This window comes from Gracilinanus agilis, chromosome 2 (genome assembly GCF_016433145.1).
Source record: "Gracilinanus agilis isolate LMUSP501 chromosome 2, AgileGrace, whole genome shotgun sequence".
Taxonomy (NCBI): domain Eukaryota; kingdom Metazoa; phylum Chordata; class Mammalia; order Didelphimorphia; family Didelphidae; genus Gracilinanus; species Gracilinanus agilis.
In genome coordinates this window covers 394,837,720-394,856,345 of record NC_058131.1, presented here as the reverse complement: position 1 = coordinate 394,856,345, position 18,626 = coordinate 394,837,720, and the positions used below count along the sequence as shown (strand labels likewise).

Below are 18,626 nucleotides of genomic sequence, written 5' to 3'. Positions count from 1 at the left end.
TTCCTTCCTTCCTTCCTTCCTTCCTTCCTTCCTTCCTTCCTTCCTTCCTTCCTTCCTTCCTTCCTTCTTTCCTTCCTTCCCTTTCCATTAAAAACAACAACAAAACCTCTTACTTTATGTTTTAGTATCAATTTTAAGTCAAAATAGCAGCAAGGGCTAGGCAATGGGGGTTAAGTGACTTGCCCAGGGTCACACAGCTAGGAAGGGTCTGAGGTCAGATTTGAACCCAGGACCTCCCATCTCTAGGCCTGGCTCTCAATCTACTGAGCTACTCAGCTGTCCCCTCCCCACCCCCGTTTGTTTTTCTAAGACACTTAAGGGACACTCCATTCCAAGAGGATAGTGTTTCCATGGCAGAGAGAACCTATTAGATATCAGAAAGATAATCAGGTTAAAGAAACATTTAATTATCAATGCTAGTAACAATAATGATATTTCATAAAACACTTGCAAAAATTGTTCTGTCAAGCACTTTAGAAACAAGAGTTAATTAATCTCTGCTCTATAGTGATGGCAATCTGGGCAACAACTGGTATTATTTCGTTAGGAAATTTGGGGAAAACATCTGTATTTTTTGGGGTGGGGGGGTGAGACTGGGTCTATGATCTTATTGCTGTAGAGAACTCTGGGTGGGGAAATTCCTTTTACTTGGCAGGTTAACAACTATTTCTCAATTTAAAATTTTAAGAGGGTTTCCTAGGTCCCTTGAGAGGTTACGTGATTTGCCTCTGATCACACCGCCAGGATTCCTCAGAGAGAGGACATGAACACACAATTTTTCCTGACTGAGGGTATCACTCTATCCACTACTCTGCTGCTTAACCTTTGGTAATTTTTAGGCTAAAAATGAACCAATGAGAAGTAATTAAAAAAACAGAAATTTATACAGTGATTTAAGATTTGCAAAAGTCTGAATATATGTTATTTCATTTGATCTTCACAACTTCCTACTTGCTATTATCTGCATTTTACATATTTTTACATACATTTTACAATTTGGAATGCTACAGAATTGCCCAGGGTCACACAGTTAGTAAGGGAAAGAAATGGGATTTGAACCCAGGACTTCCTAATTCCATGTTTAGTGCCTTCAGTATCAAAGACCTTAAAATTCTAACCAGTTTCTTTTCCGGAAGCTTGATGTACGATTTGGACTTGCACTGAACCAATAACCTTAGGCTGCATCTACTATAGCAAAAGTAAAATGAAACACTGACTGGTCCTAACAAATATGCTTTGTTCTTGATTAGCTGAAGCTGCCAGAACTATATTTTTGGCATAGCTAATGGTGTTTTTCAATTCACTGTAGTTGTGCAGACTTGGCCCTGAAGTTGGACAGATAAATTATTTTCTGTTTATTTTATAATTATGAGCTTAGAGCATTTGTGAATTAGAGGATCATAGCTTCAGAGCTGAAGTGAACTCAGAAGCCATCTAGTCCATCTCTCTTAATTTTACTTCTGAAGAAATTGAGGCTCAGGGAAATCAAGTCACTTGTCCAAGGTCACACACATTCTCTTCATATTCTTCTGGTATAAAAAGAAAACAGTGTCCTTCTGGTAGAACATAAACTCTTTGAGGACAGGCACTGTTTTTCTTTTTGTCTTTGTATCCCCTGCATCTGCTCTAGTTCCTTGAACTACGAGTTATTTGATAAATGTTTATTAGGTGAGATTAGAGTAAAAAAATGCTAGGACCCAAGAATATTCATTATTCCTTCTCTGATAAAAAAAAAAAAACCATATTATTCTTTGAATAAAAATGTATCTGTAGGACTATATTTCATCCCTGTGGTTATCTCTACTCTCTGGGGCCCAGCTCATCAATCAGATGACACACTAGATGAGAGACCTAATCAATGCTATGGGTCTAGCCAGAGCCAGACTGAACATGACCCTTTCCCTCTTGCCCTACATTGTCAACTTCCCACCTGGGACAACCAGGACACCAGCCAGGACTTCACCAAGTCTAGGGATTCTTTACTAGCATATCTCACCTGTCTGATCCATTCCAGACACACTCAAATTTATCAAAAATGCAATCATTTTCATAGAGAGAACACAGCTTGCTGCGGAGGTAGTCATGAACCTGTAGGAAGAAACAGACAGAATGAGCCACTGAGCTCCTTTCCATTTTATTGACTTTTTGGACAACAATGGACAGCTCCAAGTGCTACTCAAGGTGCTAAGACTTTGTATCAAGGAGTGGTGGTGGTGATGGCTCTCATTGGAGTGGAGAATAATATTATCATCTGTTTTATGAGCAGATGAAGATTCCTAGGTGAAGTGATCTCTCTTCCTTCACTGGAAATTAGAAGCCAGTGTTTGCCTTTCGGGATAGGGATACATGCAAGGCTCTTCTATACACTCATTGTCTAAAGGATAAAAGGAATGGACCAGCAAATTACGGCCATTTGTTCTGCTGTATCACTAGCATCATCTAGATGGTCTTTTGAGCACCAAAGCTGGATTCTGGACGTGGTAGATGGCTGCCCAGGGCCAACAGTCAGTGTTGGGTTCTGAGTTTCTCCCTAGTGTCTGGGGCTCAGGATTATGAATCTAAGTGATGCCAAGAGGATCGAGAAATAGCCAGATCAGAAAAGAAGTATGTGAGAGAGAACTGGGTTGGAGTAGAGAGAACATATCATGGTAAAACAGTCACAGGTTATTTCAGGAGCAAGAACATTCCTTGCCATGGATTACTAGCCTCTTTGTTTTTATTGTTAACAAGATGGTTCCTTCACTCTGTCTTGTGGCATCTAGGGGTAAAGAATTCCAGGGAAGAAGCCAAATACTTAGGGGCTTGATGAACCCTAAATTATTATCCCCTGGGGAAAAGTCCCCAAATGTTTAGATTCCATGTGATCTTACAATTAATTCACTCCCACTATTATCTCTCTAGTTAATTTTGATCACTTTATCTCCTAATTATTGAAATAGCCGTAGGCTGATCTCACTGCCTCTAATCCATCCTGCATATTTGTCATCAGCTTAATCTTTCCTCCAAATAATGATCCTATTCAGCCATTCTCCCATTTAATAATTTTCAGTTACTCTCCATCATGTATAGTATAAATTCCAAGCTCCTCAGCCTGGCATTCAAAACCCTCCATGACGTGACTCTACTTAGAGCCTACCCTCTTCTGGCTAGATTGATTTTTCCATTATCTTCCATATATTCATGTTCCATTAGATGTAAACTCCTTGTGTGCAGGGGCTGTTTTGCTTTGTATAGACCTGGGATCTACCACAATGTCTTACAAATTGTATTAATAAATATTTGTTATTTAGTAATTTAGTGGCATTCAAATATAGCTTCTCTTGCCTTTCCTGACCTTTCCCTTTTTTCTTCACCCAGTTAAATCCTATCCATTTCAGTTATCACCTTTTCCACAATGATGCCCCCCAGTATTCTCTCCTCCCAACCCTTTTCTCTTACTTTATGGAGCATTTAATGTCTAGTTTGTCCACCTTAATATCCATCGCATTTGCCTTGGATTGTTACCATAAATGTTTGTCTATCTTGGCTCCCCAACTAGGATAGAAACTCTGTGAATGAAGGGGCCAAACCTTTTACTTCCCTTATATCTACCGCAATACCTGGCACAATATTAAACATAGTAGATGTTGAATAATCCTTTTTATTACATAGCTATTTAAGTGCCAACATGAGTTCTGTAGGTATGGCCCTGGAGGGAGATCAATGGGCTTGTAAGCTCCCTAAAGGCACAAAACCCTGGTCTTGTACTTGTCAAGAGTGCCTATCATAGGGACCGTCAGTAACAACCTTCCCCCTTGCCTAAATTCTTTAGCATTTTATTCTATATCTGTCTAATGCATTTATCATTTAATTATACATTATAGTTTACTATGTTTGTGTCATATTCCCCTGTTGGATTATAAATTCCATCAGGGAAGGAACTTTGTGAGCTTTAAACAGGAATCTTTTCTAATTTTGTATTCCTTCTGCACAATGCTTTGTATTTAGGTGCTAAATGTTTGCTTAATGACCAAATGGTGAATGAAGTGAGGCACTTACTGTTCATTGACCAGTGTTTCCAAATGACTTGTACTCTATAACCTGATACACAGGAAGAAAAATGCCAAAACAAAAAAGCCTGGTAAGGCCAGTAAGGCGGTGCGCTGGATTTTCCCTTTTCCCCTTCAGATTAGTCTTGTATAAAAAGGAATCAGAGCAATTAAAGGTCAAGCCCTGTTAAGCACTTGGCACACTCTGAACCCATGCCCAAGGGCACAAGCTCTCTCCACAGTTCACTGGCAGGGAACATGCTCAGCTTCTAATTTTCTCACCACTAGGGGAGGGGAAAGGAGCAAAGTTCCTCCTTGTCCCTAGTCAACGTGCCTAAGACTGTGCTGGCTCCAGGCTATGGGATATAACTAGGCAGATTTTCAGCTGGAGTGAGGGAAGAAGGTGGCCTAGGAAAGAAGCAGCATCTGTGTAATTGGAAATCTTGTACCTTTGAACTACATTACCCAGGAGCCCACCGACTTCCCGTCGTTACGTACTGACGTAGACAGGAGATAAATTGGGGGGAGCTGGGTGTCTAGGCCTCTTCTCTTCCTGTGAGGGCACTTGTGAACGGGGGACTTTTTGAACAGGTAGATTATCTTGGGCAAGTGGTTTTATTTTTTTTATCTTATTATTCTTTTACTTCTAATGATTATTAATAAATCTTATAAAAATATAATTTTTAAAGTTATTATAAATTCATTTTAATTCTTATACATCATGACAGAAGTTTGGTTGGGAGATTGTGTGGGGCAGTGACTGTGCAGTGCCTACTGAGAGGATTCTTATCAAGCTAGGCTTATGTGATCATAGAATTAGAGCTGCAAGCGACATTCAAGGCCCTCTGATCCAACTCTCATTTTATTAATGAAGAAACAGAGGCCCACAGAGGTTAAAAGCGACTTTCCTATGATCATACAACTAGCAAATGATTTGAATCTAGGTTTTCCCGATTGTAAGTGTAACCTTTATCTATGACTCTACACTGTCTTCTGGCCTCCATAGCATCATAGGATCATAGATTTAGATCTGAAAAAGACCTTAGAAGTCATCTAGACCAGCGGTGTCAAACATGTACCCTCATGTAGCCCATGACACTCCTGAGTGTAATTGGGACCAAGTTAAAATGGAGTTGGGAAATATTTAACAACAAAAAAAAGGAAACAAAGATTTGGATGATACGATTTTTAAAAATTAAGTCAATACGGGGACAGCTGGGTGGCTCAATGGATTGAGAGCCAGGCCTAGAGATGGGAGTTCTCTGGGTTCAAATCTGGCCTCAGACACTTCCCAGCTGTGTGACCCTGGGCAACTCACTTGACCCCCATTGCCTACCCTTACCACTCTTCTGCCTTGGAGCCAATACACAGTATTGATTACAAGAAGGAAGGTAAGAGTTAAAAAAAAATAAGGCAATATATGGTGCAGAGATCTTTATGTATGGATTTGTATTTGAATTTGACACCACTGATCTAGACCAACCCCCTCATTTTTCTTGATGAAGAACTGAGTCTGAGTGGTTAAGTGACTTGCCCACCACCACACAGCTTAAGATTTTGAGGAAAAATATGAACTCAAGTATTCTAGACTTGTAGTCCAATCCTCTGTTCACTATAGTGAATAGAGCTACCTGCTAGCCCGGTTCTATAACTCCAGCTTTCTTCCTCCTCTATTATTCAATGTTTCTTTCTCTAGATGTCATTCTCAGTTCTCTTATAGGATTATCCTTCATCTATTCTGCTTAATTCATTAATGTGGCTATAATCTCAAATTATTAAGGCTATGAAGATGTTTCTAGTGCCATAGGATTACATCTGCTATTATCTATAATGAATTGTTTGGCTTCTCTACCTTTTCCCTCTCCTTTAGTCCCTGAGCCTAAGAACCATTGGGCTCTATCCTGGGTTTGTTCCCAAGAGGCACTTGGCATTTATTTCCTTGTTATATTTCTCTGAACTGAGCTTTACTTAAAGAGCTCTTTGATGCACATTTGGATGTATGAAGAGGATGGAAAAATATGAATCATGCTACATCCTCAATGAACCTATCTTAAGTCTCTTAAGCAAACGTTAAGTGGTATATATTAAAGCATTGATTCCTAGATGGGTTTTCTTTTCTTTTTTTTTTTTTAACATTGCTTTATTTCTTTTTGTTTCACATTTCTATCTCTTTCCCATTTTTCTTATATAATTTTCCTTTTATCTCTTCTTCCTACTTCATAAGACTTTGGAAATGCATCTGGTTCTACATATCAGGGAGAATGCTATTCCTATGTCCATGCCATGTCCTCTCTGTACCTTGAATGCCCTTCCTAGAATGCCTTCCCACTCCCTCACCTCTGCCCTCTTGGAAATCCTCAGGGACAAAAGAAAGTCCATAAAACACAGCAACTATTTGTGGCCTTAGACCTGTGGAACATCATGGAAGTCATGAAAGTCTAGATTGTGAGCTCCTTGAGGACAAGGACTACATTTTATACTTCTCTTATATTATGAACGAGATAGCTAGTGAGGATTCATCCAGTTCTGAGCAACAGACCCAGTACTGTACCTGGTAAGTCTCAATGGGGCGATTTTCCATGTTGAGGTCCCAGACTTTGACGGTCAGATAATCCCTGGTCATAATGTACCTTCCGCTATGACTGAACTTCACATCAGAAATTGAAGAGATGATTTCAGAAAAAAATGACCTGTTGCTTGGATCTTCTGGCTCCTCAAAAACTGCAAAAGAAGAGCATAAGCTAAAGTCAGGGCATCCCAGTTAAATAGTTCTGAACCGGGGCTATGCACAGGAGAAATTCAATAGCTACACTGGGTCTCAACAAAACCCAGGAGGGGCAACTTAGGGAGCTGACGAGCTTTGGAATTTTCCCTTCATTCACATCATCATCCATCAAATGAAACCATTCTTTTTGGTAGCTACATGAAAGACAAAGAATCCACCATATTAAAACAATATGAGAAACCTAAACAATGGGGAGCTCTCTCCCTCCCTCCCTTACTGCACCTTCTTTCTCTCATACATATATCCACACCCCCATAACCACACTCTTGCGCTCTCGCTCTCTCTTACTCTTTCTTTATTGAGTGACACCAGATCTTAGAGAGCTTTGAATGTCAGGCAAAGGCCTTTGAACCTTACTCAATAGGCAGAGAAGAGCCAATGAAAGTTTTTGAACCAAGAAGTGATGTGATTTTTGGAGATTTATCACATTTCCCAAAACTCATCACTTACATACTGTCTTAAGATATTCAGTCTACTGGACAGACAAGGGCTCCCTATTTGTGGGCACTTGGGTAGTTCAAGTCATCAAAGGACTTTTAATAATTTTGTGATCTAACTTGAAGTAGTACACTGAGCCTTATTATCCCCCTTTTCAAGGTAGGAGGAGATGGGAACCCAGAGGCCAGTCTTGCTTCCTATTATTGGGTACCTCCAATGGAGAACTCTTTTTTTTTTAATTTAATTTTATTGATTAAGAAAATTTTTCCATGGTTACATGATTCATGTTCTTTACCTCCCCACCACTAACCCCCTTCCTATAGCCAATGTGCAATTCCACTGGGTTTTACATGTGTCATTGATCAAGATCTATTTCCATATTATTGATATTTGCACTAGAGTGATCGTTTAGAGTCTACATCCCCAAACATATCCCCATCGACCCATGTGATCAAGCAGTTATTTTTCTTCTGTGTTTCTGCTCCCACAGTTCTTTCTCTGAATGTGGATAGCGTTCTTTCTCATAGGTTCCTCAGAATTGACCTGGATCATTGCATTGCTACTAGTAGAGAAGTCCATTACATTAGATTGTACCACCGTGTATCCATCTCTGTGTCCAGAACTCTTTAGAAAGATCTTGGTGTGATTATTTTTCCCCGACTATAGCATTCACTTTATCTCTTGGTCATTGTAAACTGCTGAAGACAGCAGGTATTCAAGGTTGGCTTCAGAGGAAATGAAAAGAATGCATCTCCTTCCCTTCCATTACAGAAGTGGGAGATCATGGGCAAGTAATACTGCATTCGCTGTCAGACTTTTGTTGATGTATTGGTTGGTTTTGCTAAACTGCCTTTCTCCCTTTTCCCCTTTTCCATTCTTTTTCTTTTTTTTTTTTTTTACCCTTACTTTCTGTCTAAATGACAACTCTAAGAAGGGCAAGGCTAGACAAAATGAGGTTAAGTGACTTGCCCAGAGTCATACAACTAGGAAGTTTCTGAGGGCAGATTTGAACCCAGGTCCAGCACTCTATCACTGTGTTACCTCGCTGCCCATCCCCTATTTCATTCTGATTATTTATTATAGGAGGTGGTTTATTGGGAGGTAAAAAGGATGAGGGTGTATTTGGATATGCAGGAAAAGTAGAGTTTACAAAAATACCTTTTTTTAAAAAGGAAGACTTGTATCGAAACTTCTGAACTTTAGTCTTGAAATCTCTCACAAGTTCCTGTCCACTTACCTATCCTGCTATTACCTCAAACTCCACACATCTAAACCAAACTCATTATCTTCTTCTCCACTCTCTTTCCCTGGCTAATCTCCCTTCTGACTTTCCTAGAATTCTATGAGTCTTTCAGTCAGCCAGGTTCAAAACTTTGGAGTCCCTTTTTTTCTTTCCTCTCTCATCACATCTAATTAATCTTATCAATTCTTCCTCTGTGATGTGTCTTCAGTCATCATTCTAGTTCAGCCTTTATCATCCCACCTGGCCCACAGCCTTCTCATTGTTCTCTGCCTCCACTCTTTCCCCAGAGGATTCTTGTGCACACCAACACTGGGTCAGCTTTCCTAAGACATTGCTTTCGTAGTCACTGCCTTGCTCAAAGTCATTCAAATTTTTTAGTTTGCATTCAAGGACCTAAAAACTTGGCATTCACTTTCTTTTAAGCCTCATCTCTATCTTTCTGAACATTCCACTCCAGCCAAACATTTATTCAATGTTCCCCGAATAGATTTAGTGCTTTCCCATCACTCTATATTTGCTCTGAAAAATACCTCCCTTTCTCCTAGCCTATCCTTCAAAATCCATTATTAAGTAGGTTGGGTAATTGATCCGTGCAGCAGAAAGGCAGCAGCTGTTGCTAATAACCCTTTAGAGGGCACCATCTTCTCCTTCCCTTAGAGGCTGCCAGTAGGGGACTTATAAAAGCATGTTTCCATGCTGGTGATTCTGCAAGAACACTTCAGCCCTGGGACCCACATGAAGAGTCTGAACAAGTCATAACAACTGAACAACAACTAAGTGGCTCAGGCTCTTGGGCACAGAATACAGAATACGTCAAGGCCAGGGACAGTTGAGACTTTAAAAATGCCGACTGAACCCCACCTGATTCTCTTAGTAAATCCTATATCAGAGATCAAAGTATCTTCAGCTATTTCAGATCTCATCTCTTTCAAGAAGTCTTTCCTGGACAAGAATGATGGTAAGAACATTCGTTGGACTTAGGTTTGAATCCTGCCTTGTCCACTTGCGGGCTTCCTTATATTTGTTAATTGAATGAAACTAAATATGAATACTACAGCCTTGAAATAAACCAGATTATGAATTAAGACTTAATTTTAATATTATTTTTCCAATTACATGTAAAAATAATTTTTAACATTCATTGAAAAAAATTTTGAGTTCCAAATTCTCTCCCTCCCACCCCAACTGCTCCTATCCTAAGGCAGCAAATAATTGGATGTTGACCTAAAAGTTTAAAGAAATGGTGCAAAGTTACTGCATCTATCCTCCAAGTTCCAAGCAGTCTCTGCTCCAAACAACACTGGTTCGATACTTCCTGACCATCCCTTATACCTAAGATCTCCATGTACAGTCTTTGTATTAGGATTAAATAGTTTTAAATGTGCTAGTTTTGAAGCTATCCAATAGCTGTCAATTCATTGGCAGGTGGCTACTTAACTAATTCCTGAACAAAAAAAAACCCAAAATGAAATCTCACTCAAAAAAACACCCCAACAAAAATCCAAAACAGGTCTAGAGGCAGCTAGATGGCAAGTGGACAGAGCCCCAGGCCTGGAAACAGGAGGTCCTGGGTTCAAATATGGCCTCAGACACTTCCTAGCTGTGTGACCTTGGGAAAGTCATTTAATCAAAATAATCTAGCCCAGTTGATGGCAAACCTATGGTGTGTGTGCCAAAAAGGGCACGCACACAGAGCCTTCTCTGTGGGCACACCTACAGCCACTCACCAGAGTCTGTTACTAGAAAGCCAGAGAGACTTGGGGCAAAGCTGTTCCCTTCCCCCTCTCCATTCACCTGAAGACATCACCTGCCCCTCTGCCAAGCAGCCCAATAGGAGCAGGGGAAAAGGTGGGGTGGGTGAGGCATAGCACTCAGTTTCTGGGGTGGAGGCACGGCACTCCATCTCTAAAAGGTTCGCCATCACCGATTAAGTCCTTACTTCTCTCTTCTGCCTTGGAAATAATACCTAGTGTCAATTCTAAGACAAAAGGTAAGGTTTAAAAAGCAAAATAAAACAAAGCTGGATTAAAACCTGAATTTAAAAATAACTAAATAGTTATTAAATTAAATATATTATACTATGTATATTACATAATGATATAAAAATAACAAATCAAAATAAATAATAAGTTAAAAAAACAACTAAATATACTTTAAAAAATAACTAACTAACTAATGAACCAGTCTGAACCAGAACTGAGCCTACATATTTTCTCAAATTAAAGTTATATTTTCTGTTCATGCTCAGCCCAGGATTAAAAAATAAATCTTTAGAGGCAGTTTGATACAGAAAGAATGAAGAGACCTGAACTGAGTTCCCTATTGGCGGGTAGCTATGTGACATAGTGGATAGAGTGCCAGAGCTGGAGTAAGGATGACTCATTTTCTTAGGTTCAAACTTGGCCTCAGATACTTAATAGTTATATGACCCTGAGCAAGTCACTTCACTCTATTTACCTCAGTTTCTGCATCTATAAAGTGAACTGGAGAAAGAAATGATAAACCACTATAGTATGTCTGCCAAGACAACCCTGAATGGGATTATGAAGAGTTGGACATCACTGAACAACAAAATTGTGCTACCTGTTACCTGTATGACCATAAGCAAGTCACCCCTTCAGGGCCTTAATTTCTTCATCTATAAAAGGAAAGTGAATGGATTTGCTCTAAAGTTCTACCAACTCTGTAAGGTTCTACAGTGCTTTTATTCATGTAGCTGAATTGGATGTAAAGGATGTAAAGTTGGACCAATTCATAGTTTCATGAGAATGGAGAGCACCATTCCAAAGAGGCCCATTTCAGTAACTAAGGGAATGGGAATCACTGAAAACTTTGGTTACATACAATTTGATAGTAAGTGCAAAGACAAATGGCTTCTACGGAAATCAAATGGAAAAAAGTGTACATCATTTGTAAAGACTTGAAAATGTGGCATTTTCTTTGGTAGGCCTACAGCTGAATTACAAAGTTTGCAAAGAAACTTTTGGATGTGCAGAATTGGCAGTGTGCTCTTCAAATGTTCTACAAACCTAGCCAGTGTTACAACATGTTAAGACTTTCAATGACACTATAAGTAGGAATAGAATCTGAAAAAAATGCTCTAGCCAATTGAATGTTTTGAAACCTAATTGTATAGAGGGATCACAGGATCATGGATTTAGAGTTGGAGGGACCTCAGAGGCCATGTAATCCTTATTTTAAAAATTAGGAAACTGAGGTCAAGAAAGTTTATACAACTTGCCCAGGATCACACAGGCAAGTAAGTATCAAATGGAGGATTTGAATCTAGGTCCTCTGACTCTAGAACCAGTTTTCTTTTTACTGCACCCTTTGTTGCTGCTAAAAAAAAAAAAAAAAGTCCTCATTGTATTTATTTCCAGGTTTTTGGTGTATCTGCTAATGATGCTGTTTGTGGGGCTGTGATGATGGAACATCATAAACTTGAATCAAAATTATAAGGAGGGGGCAGCTGGGTGGCTCAGTGGATTGAGAACCAGGCCTAGAGACAGGAGGTCCTTGGTTCAAATCTGGCCTCAGACACTTCCCAGCTGTGTGACCCTGGGTAAGTCACTTGACCCCCATTGCCTAGCCCTCACCACTCTTCTGCTTTGGAGCCAATACAAAGTATTGGCTCCAAGACAGAAGGTAAAGGCTTAAAAGAAATTATAAGGAAACCAAAGAATCAAAAGAAACACGGCAGGCTAATTAGGCAACAACATTTGCCAGTGATGTACCCAAAGAATGGGGGGAAAGGCTGTCTGTGTGAAGGATTTGTGATTTTACTAGGAAAGAATTCCTGGCATGGCAATTCCCTCCACTGATTTAGATGGCGACTAATTTGTGACTTAATAGGTAAATATTTTTTTCCCCTGAAAGGTTAATTAATTAATTAATTAATTAGTTGATTAATTAAGAATATTTCCCCATGGTTACATGAGTCATATTCTTTCCATCCCCTCCTCCAAACCCCCTCCCATAGCCAATGAGCAATTCTACTGGGTTTTACATGTGTAATTGATCAAGAGTAGGTAAATCTTTAGGAGCTGCTTGACACAGAGAGAGGTTGAGGGATTTGCTTAGAATCACAAAATTATCAGGATCAATGGAAGAATTTGAAACTAGGTCTTTCTGATGATGAGCCCATTTTTCTATCCACTATACTTAGCTGTTGTTACTGAATTGTTTCTGTTGTGTCTGAATCTTTGTGACCCTATTTTGGGTTTTCTTGGCAGAGATACTGGAATGATTTGCCATATCCTTCTCTAGCTCATTTTATAGATGAGGAAACTGAGGCAAACAGGATCAAGTAACTTGCTCATAGTCACACAGAAAGTATCTGAGATTGGATTTGAACTCGGGTCTTCTTGACCCTTGGCCCTGCACTCTATCCCTTGTGCTACCTAGCAGCTGCTTTAAAAGGACATAAAGGACAAAGGCTATTTTCCCCAGAAATGTATGGTCAGAAAAGTAGGTGAGCTGGTCATACATGTAGAGGAAAGGATAACAGATGGAAAGCCCAAGTGCTGAAGTGGATCCATGAAATATTAAAAGACCTAATGGAAGGCCTCCAAGAGGTAGGGCTGAAACTCTATGGGGAATTTATAAAAGGGCAAAGCAAAGCATTACACTGGATGAGGATGGACTGTGAACCAAACTAATGATAGAAATATTCCCATCAATGAGCTGATGGATCCACTGACATCTTAGTTCTTGATGTTCTTGATGAAGAGAGGATGATGTAGAGAGTAAATGTTGGTTGTGCACAAAGGAATCTAGCCTGGGCAAGAACAGGCTTAGGTCTGTTGACACACTTTGTGACTTAGGGGAAAACTAGAAGGACCATTTCTCCTTCTACCCTCCCTCCCCTTTCTTTAATAAGGAACATGGCAATGTTCTAGGGATGAATGGTTATCTGGGGCTTCCTTGTGAAAGGAGGACAAAGAAGCAATAGAGGAAAGAAGGGTGATGGCAGAAGACTCCTGGCTGGTGTTAAGAAGAGATGAAGCTAAATTGGGTTTTAGAGGCTCCTGGGAAGTTGACTTACATATCTATCCATCCATCCATCCATCCATCCATCCATCCATCCATCCGTCTATCTATCTATCTATCTATCTATCTATCTATCTATCTATCTATCTATCTATCTATCTATCTAGTAATAATCTTAAAGCTCAATGTCACTTGTAATAAGGGGAGGTGGTGGTGCTGGCAGTTTCCCCATATTGTGGTTGGGTGAGGCTGCAGGAAAGAGTTTTTCCCCCCAAGGTGGGATGGGCGGGGGGAAGACCTGGATGGGGCCATGTTTATATCTATCCTAAGGACGAGGAGGTATTAGAGAGGAAGTACATTCTTTGTCTCTGCTTTCATAAATGCCTTCCACTGAGGGTTTTGCATTAGTAGCCCCTATGAGTGGGCTAACAGAGTGGGACCCACTGATCAGGGGGACGGGTGTCGCTACAATGACCAACAGAACTTTGTATTTGCTACCTAAGTCCAAAAGTTTTGATTTTGCTTCAGGAGTCATAATAAACTTAATCGTATTTGCTGCTCAAATACAACTGGTTGGAATGTAACATTTCTCATTTCCCTATAGATTCCATGGATATAGGGACCTTCTCTATATAGCATCTTCTGGCACAAGGACTTGCACATAGTAGGGACTCAGTCATTGTATTTTATGGGATTGGATAGAATGCTGAATAGGCAACCAATTCACAAGCAATAGCAACAATTAGGTACCAGGACTCCAGATGGGAGAGCCTTGGGAATTACATTATCTCTCCAACTACCATTGAGGAGAGAAACCATTTTGGACAAGAGGACCACCTTCTTCAATACCACCACCAACAGTGGTAGGCACAGAAGTTCTGGGAGTAGCAATACCTTTCATCCTTGCTATACTCTTTCCCTATCTCAGCCTGCTGGTGAACCAACTCAGTCTTACCCTCTTTTGTATATTAGAAGTCCTCACTCCCTTGTTTCTAATATTGAGAATGGAGACCTCAACCATGGATTACTCCTACAATCCATCTTCATTCCTATTCATATGCTGCTGGGCAGAGCTAGAATAAATAAAAAAACTGTGCTGACTAGATCTATTACATATTTTATATTATCTAATCTCAACTGGGAGGCAGCTGGGTGGTGCAGTAGTCTTGGAATCGGGAAGACTCATCTTCATGAGTTTAAATCTTAGTTCAGATACTTTCTAGCTGTGTGACTCTGAGTCACTTAATCCTGTTGAACTTAGTTCCTTGTTCGTAAAATGAACTGGAGAAAGAAATTGCAAACCACTACAGTCCAAATTGGGTCATGTGGAGAGCTGGACATGAATGAACAATATCAACAAAATCTCAAATGGGCTCCCAATGCAATAAGGCAATCATTTTACTCTTTAATTTTTTCACTATCTCACTATCTGTTTCAAACCTTCTTGCCCTACCATAAGTCTTCCAAATTATTTCTTCTATCACCCTCTCAGTTGAAGAACTTGTCTTATATTTCACTGAAAAAAAAAAAAAGACAAAACAGGCCATCTAATAAGAGTTCCCTCTTCTTTTCATCTCATATCCTTTAGATATCTTCCTCAGTAAGATGGATTTTTTTTCCTTCCCAGTTTCTTTAGAAGAGTATCTCTAGTATCATCCTAACTCATTCTTTTCCTATCTACTGATTACTTACCTGCTGCCTACAAATTTACTTATTTTCTCCCTATCCTTAGAAAAACCCTTACTTGATTTTATCATCCACACTAGTTACAATCCTGTCCCTCTGTTTATGGCTAAATGCAATCTAGCTTTGAACCTCATTGTTCAATTAAAACAGTTTTCTTCAAAGTTAACCATGATCTCTTAATTGTCAAATCTAATTGATACTTTTCGCATCATTTGATACTGCTGATTGCTTTTCTCCTCATGGGTACTTTTCCACTTCTGAGTATTTATGTCAGAGTTCTCTTGGTTCTCTTCCTATCTAGGTAACCATTCCCATCCTTTTTGCTAGTTTTTCAACCATATTATACCTGCTAACTAGGAATATTCGTTTGGGCCTTTGAGTGGGTCCTCTTCTCTCTTCCCTTTGTACTATTTCATTTGATGATAGTATTAGCTCTCACAGATTCAATTATCAACTCCATGTGGATGATTTCCAGATTTCAATATTGTGCTTGTCTTGCTCTTGAGATAGAATACTGAAACACCAACTATCTTTCAGATGTCTTGGTGTCTCCTGTAGGCATCTCAAATCCAAGTTCGAAGCATAACATAATCCCCTGCCCTCTCCACCCATATACTTCAGTTTCTTGGACTTTTTAAAAAAATAACTGATAAAGGCTCCAAAGGCTTGAAACCTTAAGCTTCATTCTCAACTTCTCATTGTCACACATCTTTACAATCCAATCTACTGCCAAATTTTTTCATGTCTACTTTCACATCTCTTTCATATATGCCTCCTGCTCTCCACTCACATAGCCACCATTCTAATTAAGACCTACATTGTGTCTCAACTGAACCACTGTAATAGTTTTCTGGTTGGTCTCTGTGCCTCAACTCTTTCCCCACTTTGTTCTATTCTCTGTTCTTCTACCAAGTGATTTTCCTTAAGTCTGACCACGTTACCCCATTTTAAGCAACTCCAGCTGCCCCTTATTACCTCCAGGATCTAAATAAGGGCTTTCAACTTGATATTTAAAGCTCTTCATAATGTGGATCCTTTTTATTACTCCCATTTTCTTACTCTTTGCTCTCCAAGGTAGTCTGTTCTTCATTCTCAGTCTTCTTCCTTTGTCCTGACTGTCCCCCATACTTGGAGTACTGTCTGTTCAGTCATTTCAATTGTGTCCAACTCTGTGACCCAATTTGGATTTTCCTTCTTCAGCTCATTTTATGGATGAGGAAACTGAGGCAACAAGGCTAAGTGTCTTGCTCTCACAAAGATGAGTCTTCCTGATTCCAAGCTCATTGCTCTATCCATTGTACTATCTAACTGCCCTAACTTGGAATGCTCTCCTCCTTCCTGCTGCTTCTTAGCTTCCTCCAAGATTTAGTTCAAATCCCACCTTCAGCAAAAAGTCTTTTCTGTTTTTTTCCAACAGCCAATGCCTTTCTCTCTGACATTACCATCCACTTAGAATGAATATATCTTGACTATACCAAGTTATTTACATGCTACTTCCTCCATTATAATATATGCTTCTTGAGGGCAGGGACTATTTTTTCCTTGCTTGTCAACTGACTGACTAAAGTGGCTCAGGGACGTTTCTATGACCTTATAATGGCATCTGTGTGGATATCCTGAGAATGGGGCTGGATTAGGGAGAAGGCAGGGATGATGTCATTTTATTGATAATGGAACTCTGAAGTTAAGTGACCTGCCCAAAATCTCATAGCAACTTTTGTGATTGAGGAAGGGGGAAAAAAAAATCACAGTTTTCTGATTCTTAGGCTAGCACTTTCCCCACAAATACCTCTTTTTAAAAATATGTTGTTCAAGAATCAAACATGGACTTCCTCCATCTAATTACAGAAAAAAAATCTCTCAGTGAACCAGTGGTGAAGAATGCTGTAAACCATATTGTGGAGAGGGGACGTGATGTTTCGAATATATATACCCTGTTTGCAATTACTTTACAACATTCATTCAAATATGATCATTACATATCATTCTTGTTTCATTCAAATAGTTCCCCGTAGAACTTCTACACTATGGATCTTCTACTAGACAACACTTTATTACTAATTCATGCTACTTTGTATGTTTGAAAATAACTTTGTATTATTTTGGGGGTGGAATAACCTATAATACAGGTTTTGCAATCATTCAAAGGGAGCTTGTCCCAATCCCATTCTGGTTGGTCTGAACAATTTTTGGGATGTTTTTTGGTTTGTTTTTGATTTTTGTTGTATTATCAGAATAAAAGGGAGCTTTGGGACCCAGATGGTAGGAAGTAGACAGGGCATAAAATATGTGTTCTATGTTATTTCCACCTCCTCACTTCCACAACTTGAGCTCATGCAATGAGCCACTCAACTGGGGATTGTCTGGCAAAATTGTCTCAAAGCGCTATGATAATGGATTTTATTACAAATCAGAACTGGCATTGCTTCCCAGGATCCTTTGCTTGGCAAGAAAGATTCTGCTGGCCTTCAGGTTTTCCATCCAATTCACAGTAAATGAAGACATAAGGGGAAGAAAAGATAGGACAAAGGGGAAAGTTGTTTTAGGTGAGATCAAGGTCAGCATTTCCTCTTGGTGATTGAACAACCTCACAGTATGATTTGTAGCATCTATACTATTCATGAGTGTGTACTGGGCCTGGAGGCAGGAAAATGAGTTTAAATCCAGCTACATGTGGCTTTGGGCACAGTTTTCTCATCTATAAAGTGGGGATAATAATAGCACCTGACTCCCAGGGTTGTTATGGGGATCAAGTGAGTTAATAATGTAAGAGCACTTAGCATAATGCCCAGCACATAGTAAATGTTATACGAATGTTACCCATTATTGTTATTTATATATGTGCATATTTACATGTTCATTTATATGTGCATGCACAATATACATATGCACATATACATGTGTATATAAACAACTATATTTTAACACAAATCAGAACTGACATTGCTTTCAAGGATCCTTTGCATAGCAAGAAAGGTTCTGTTGGCCTTCAGGTTTTCTAGCCAATTCACAATAAACATATGCATCTATGTGAGTATATGTTCACCTGCACATGTCATATTTACATATTACATACACATGCACACATTTACACAGATGCTATTTTAACATATCACATGTGTGTTTGCAGGTATATATATCATATATACACACATATATTTATATAATATTCTGGCTAATTCTATTTAATGCCATCCAAGGAGCATTAATTAACCACCTTCTGTATTCCAGGGACTTTGGTATTACTGGGTACAAGTTGACAAAATAAAAGAGTCATTACCCACAAAGAACTTATATTTTACTGAATGAAAGACTATAATGATTTAGAGGTTCATTCTGTATCAATAATTCTGTGAATCCCTAGCTTGCTAATTTCTTGAGGATAAGGAATTTATTATTTGCCTCTGTCTCTCCGATAGCACTTAATACAGTGCCTTGTATAGTATTTGTACTATGT

At 39.3% G+C, this 18,626-nt stretch overlaps 1 protein-coding gene across 2 annotated transcripts in view; it reads right to left on the bottom strand.

Moving 5' to 3' along the window:
• PPP2R2B (protein phosphatase 2 regulatory subunit Bbeta) overlaps window positions 1-18,626 on the bottom strand; it is a 468,277-nt gene that overhangs the window by 2,563 nt on the left and 447,088 nt on the right. For both annotated transcript variants that reach the window (XM_044661806.1, XM_044661804.1), the window contains 2 exons: window positions 6,580-6,749; window positions 1,997-2,088 (listed from right to left, as the gene is read on the bottom strand). In XM_044661806.1, the coding sequence (XP_044517741.1) occupies window positions 1,997-2,088; window positions 6,580-6,749 (262 nt within the window). The remainder of the gene's footprint in view (window positions 1-1,996; window positions 2,089-6,579; window positions 6,750-18,626) is intronic.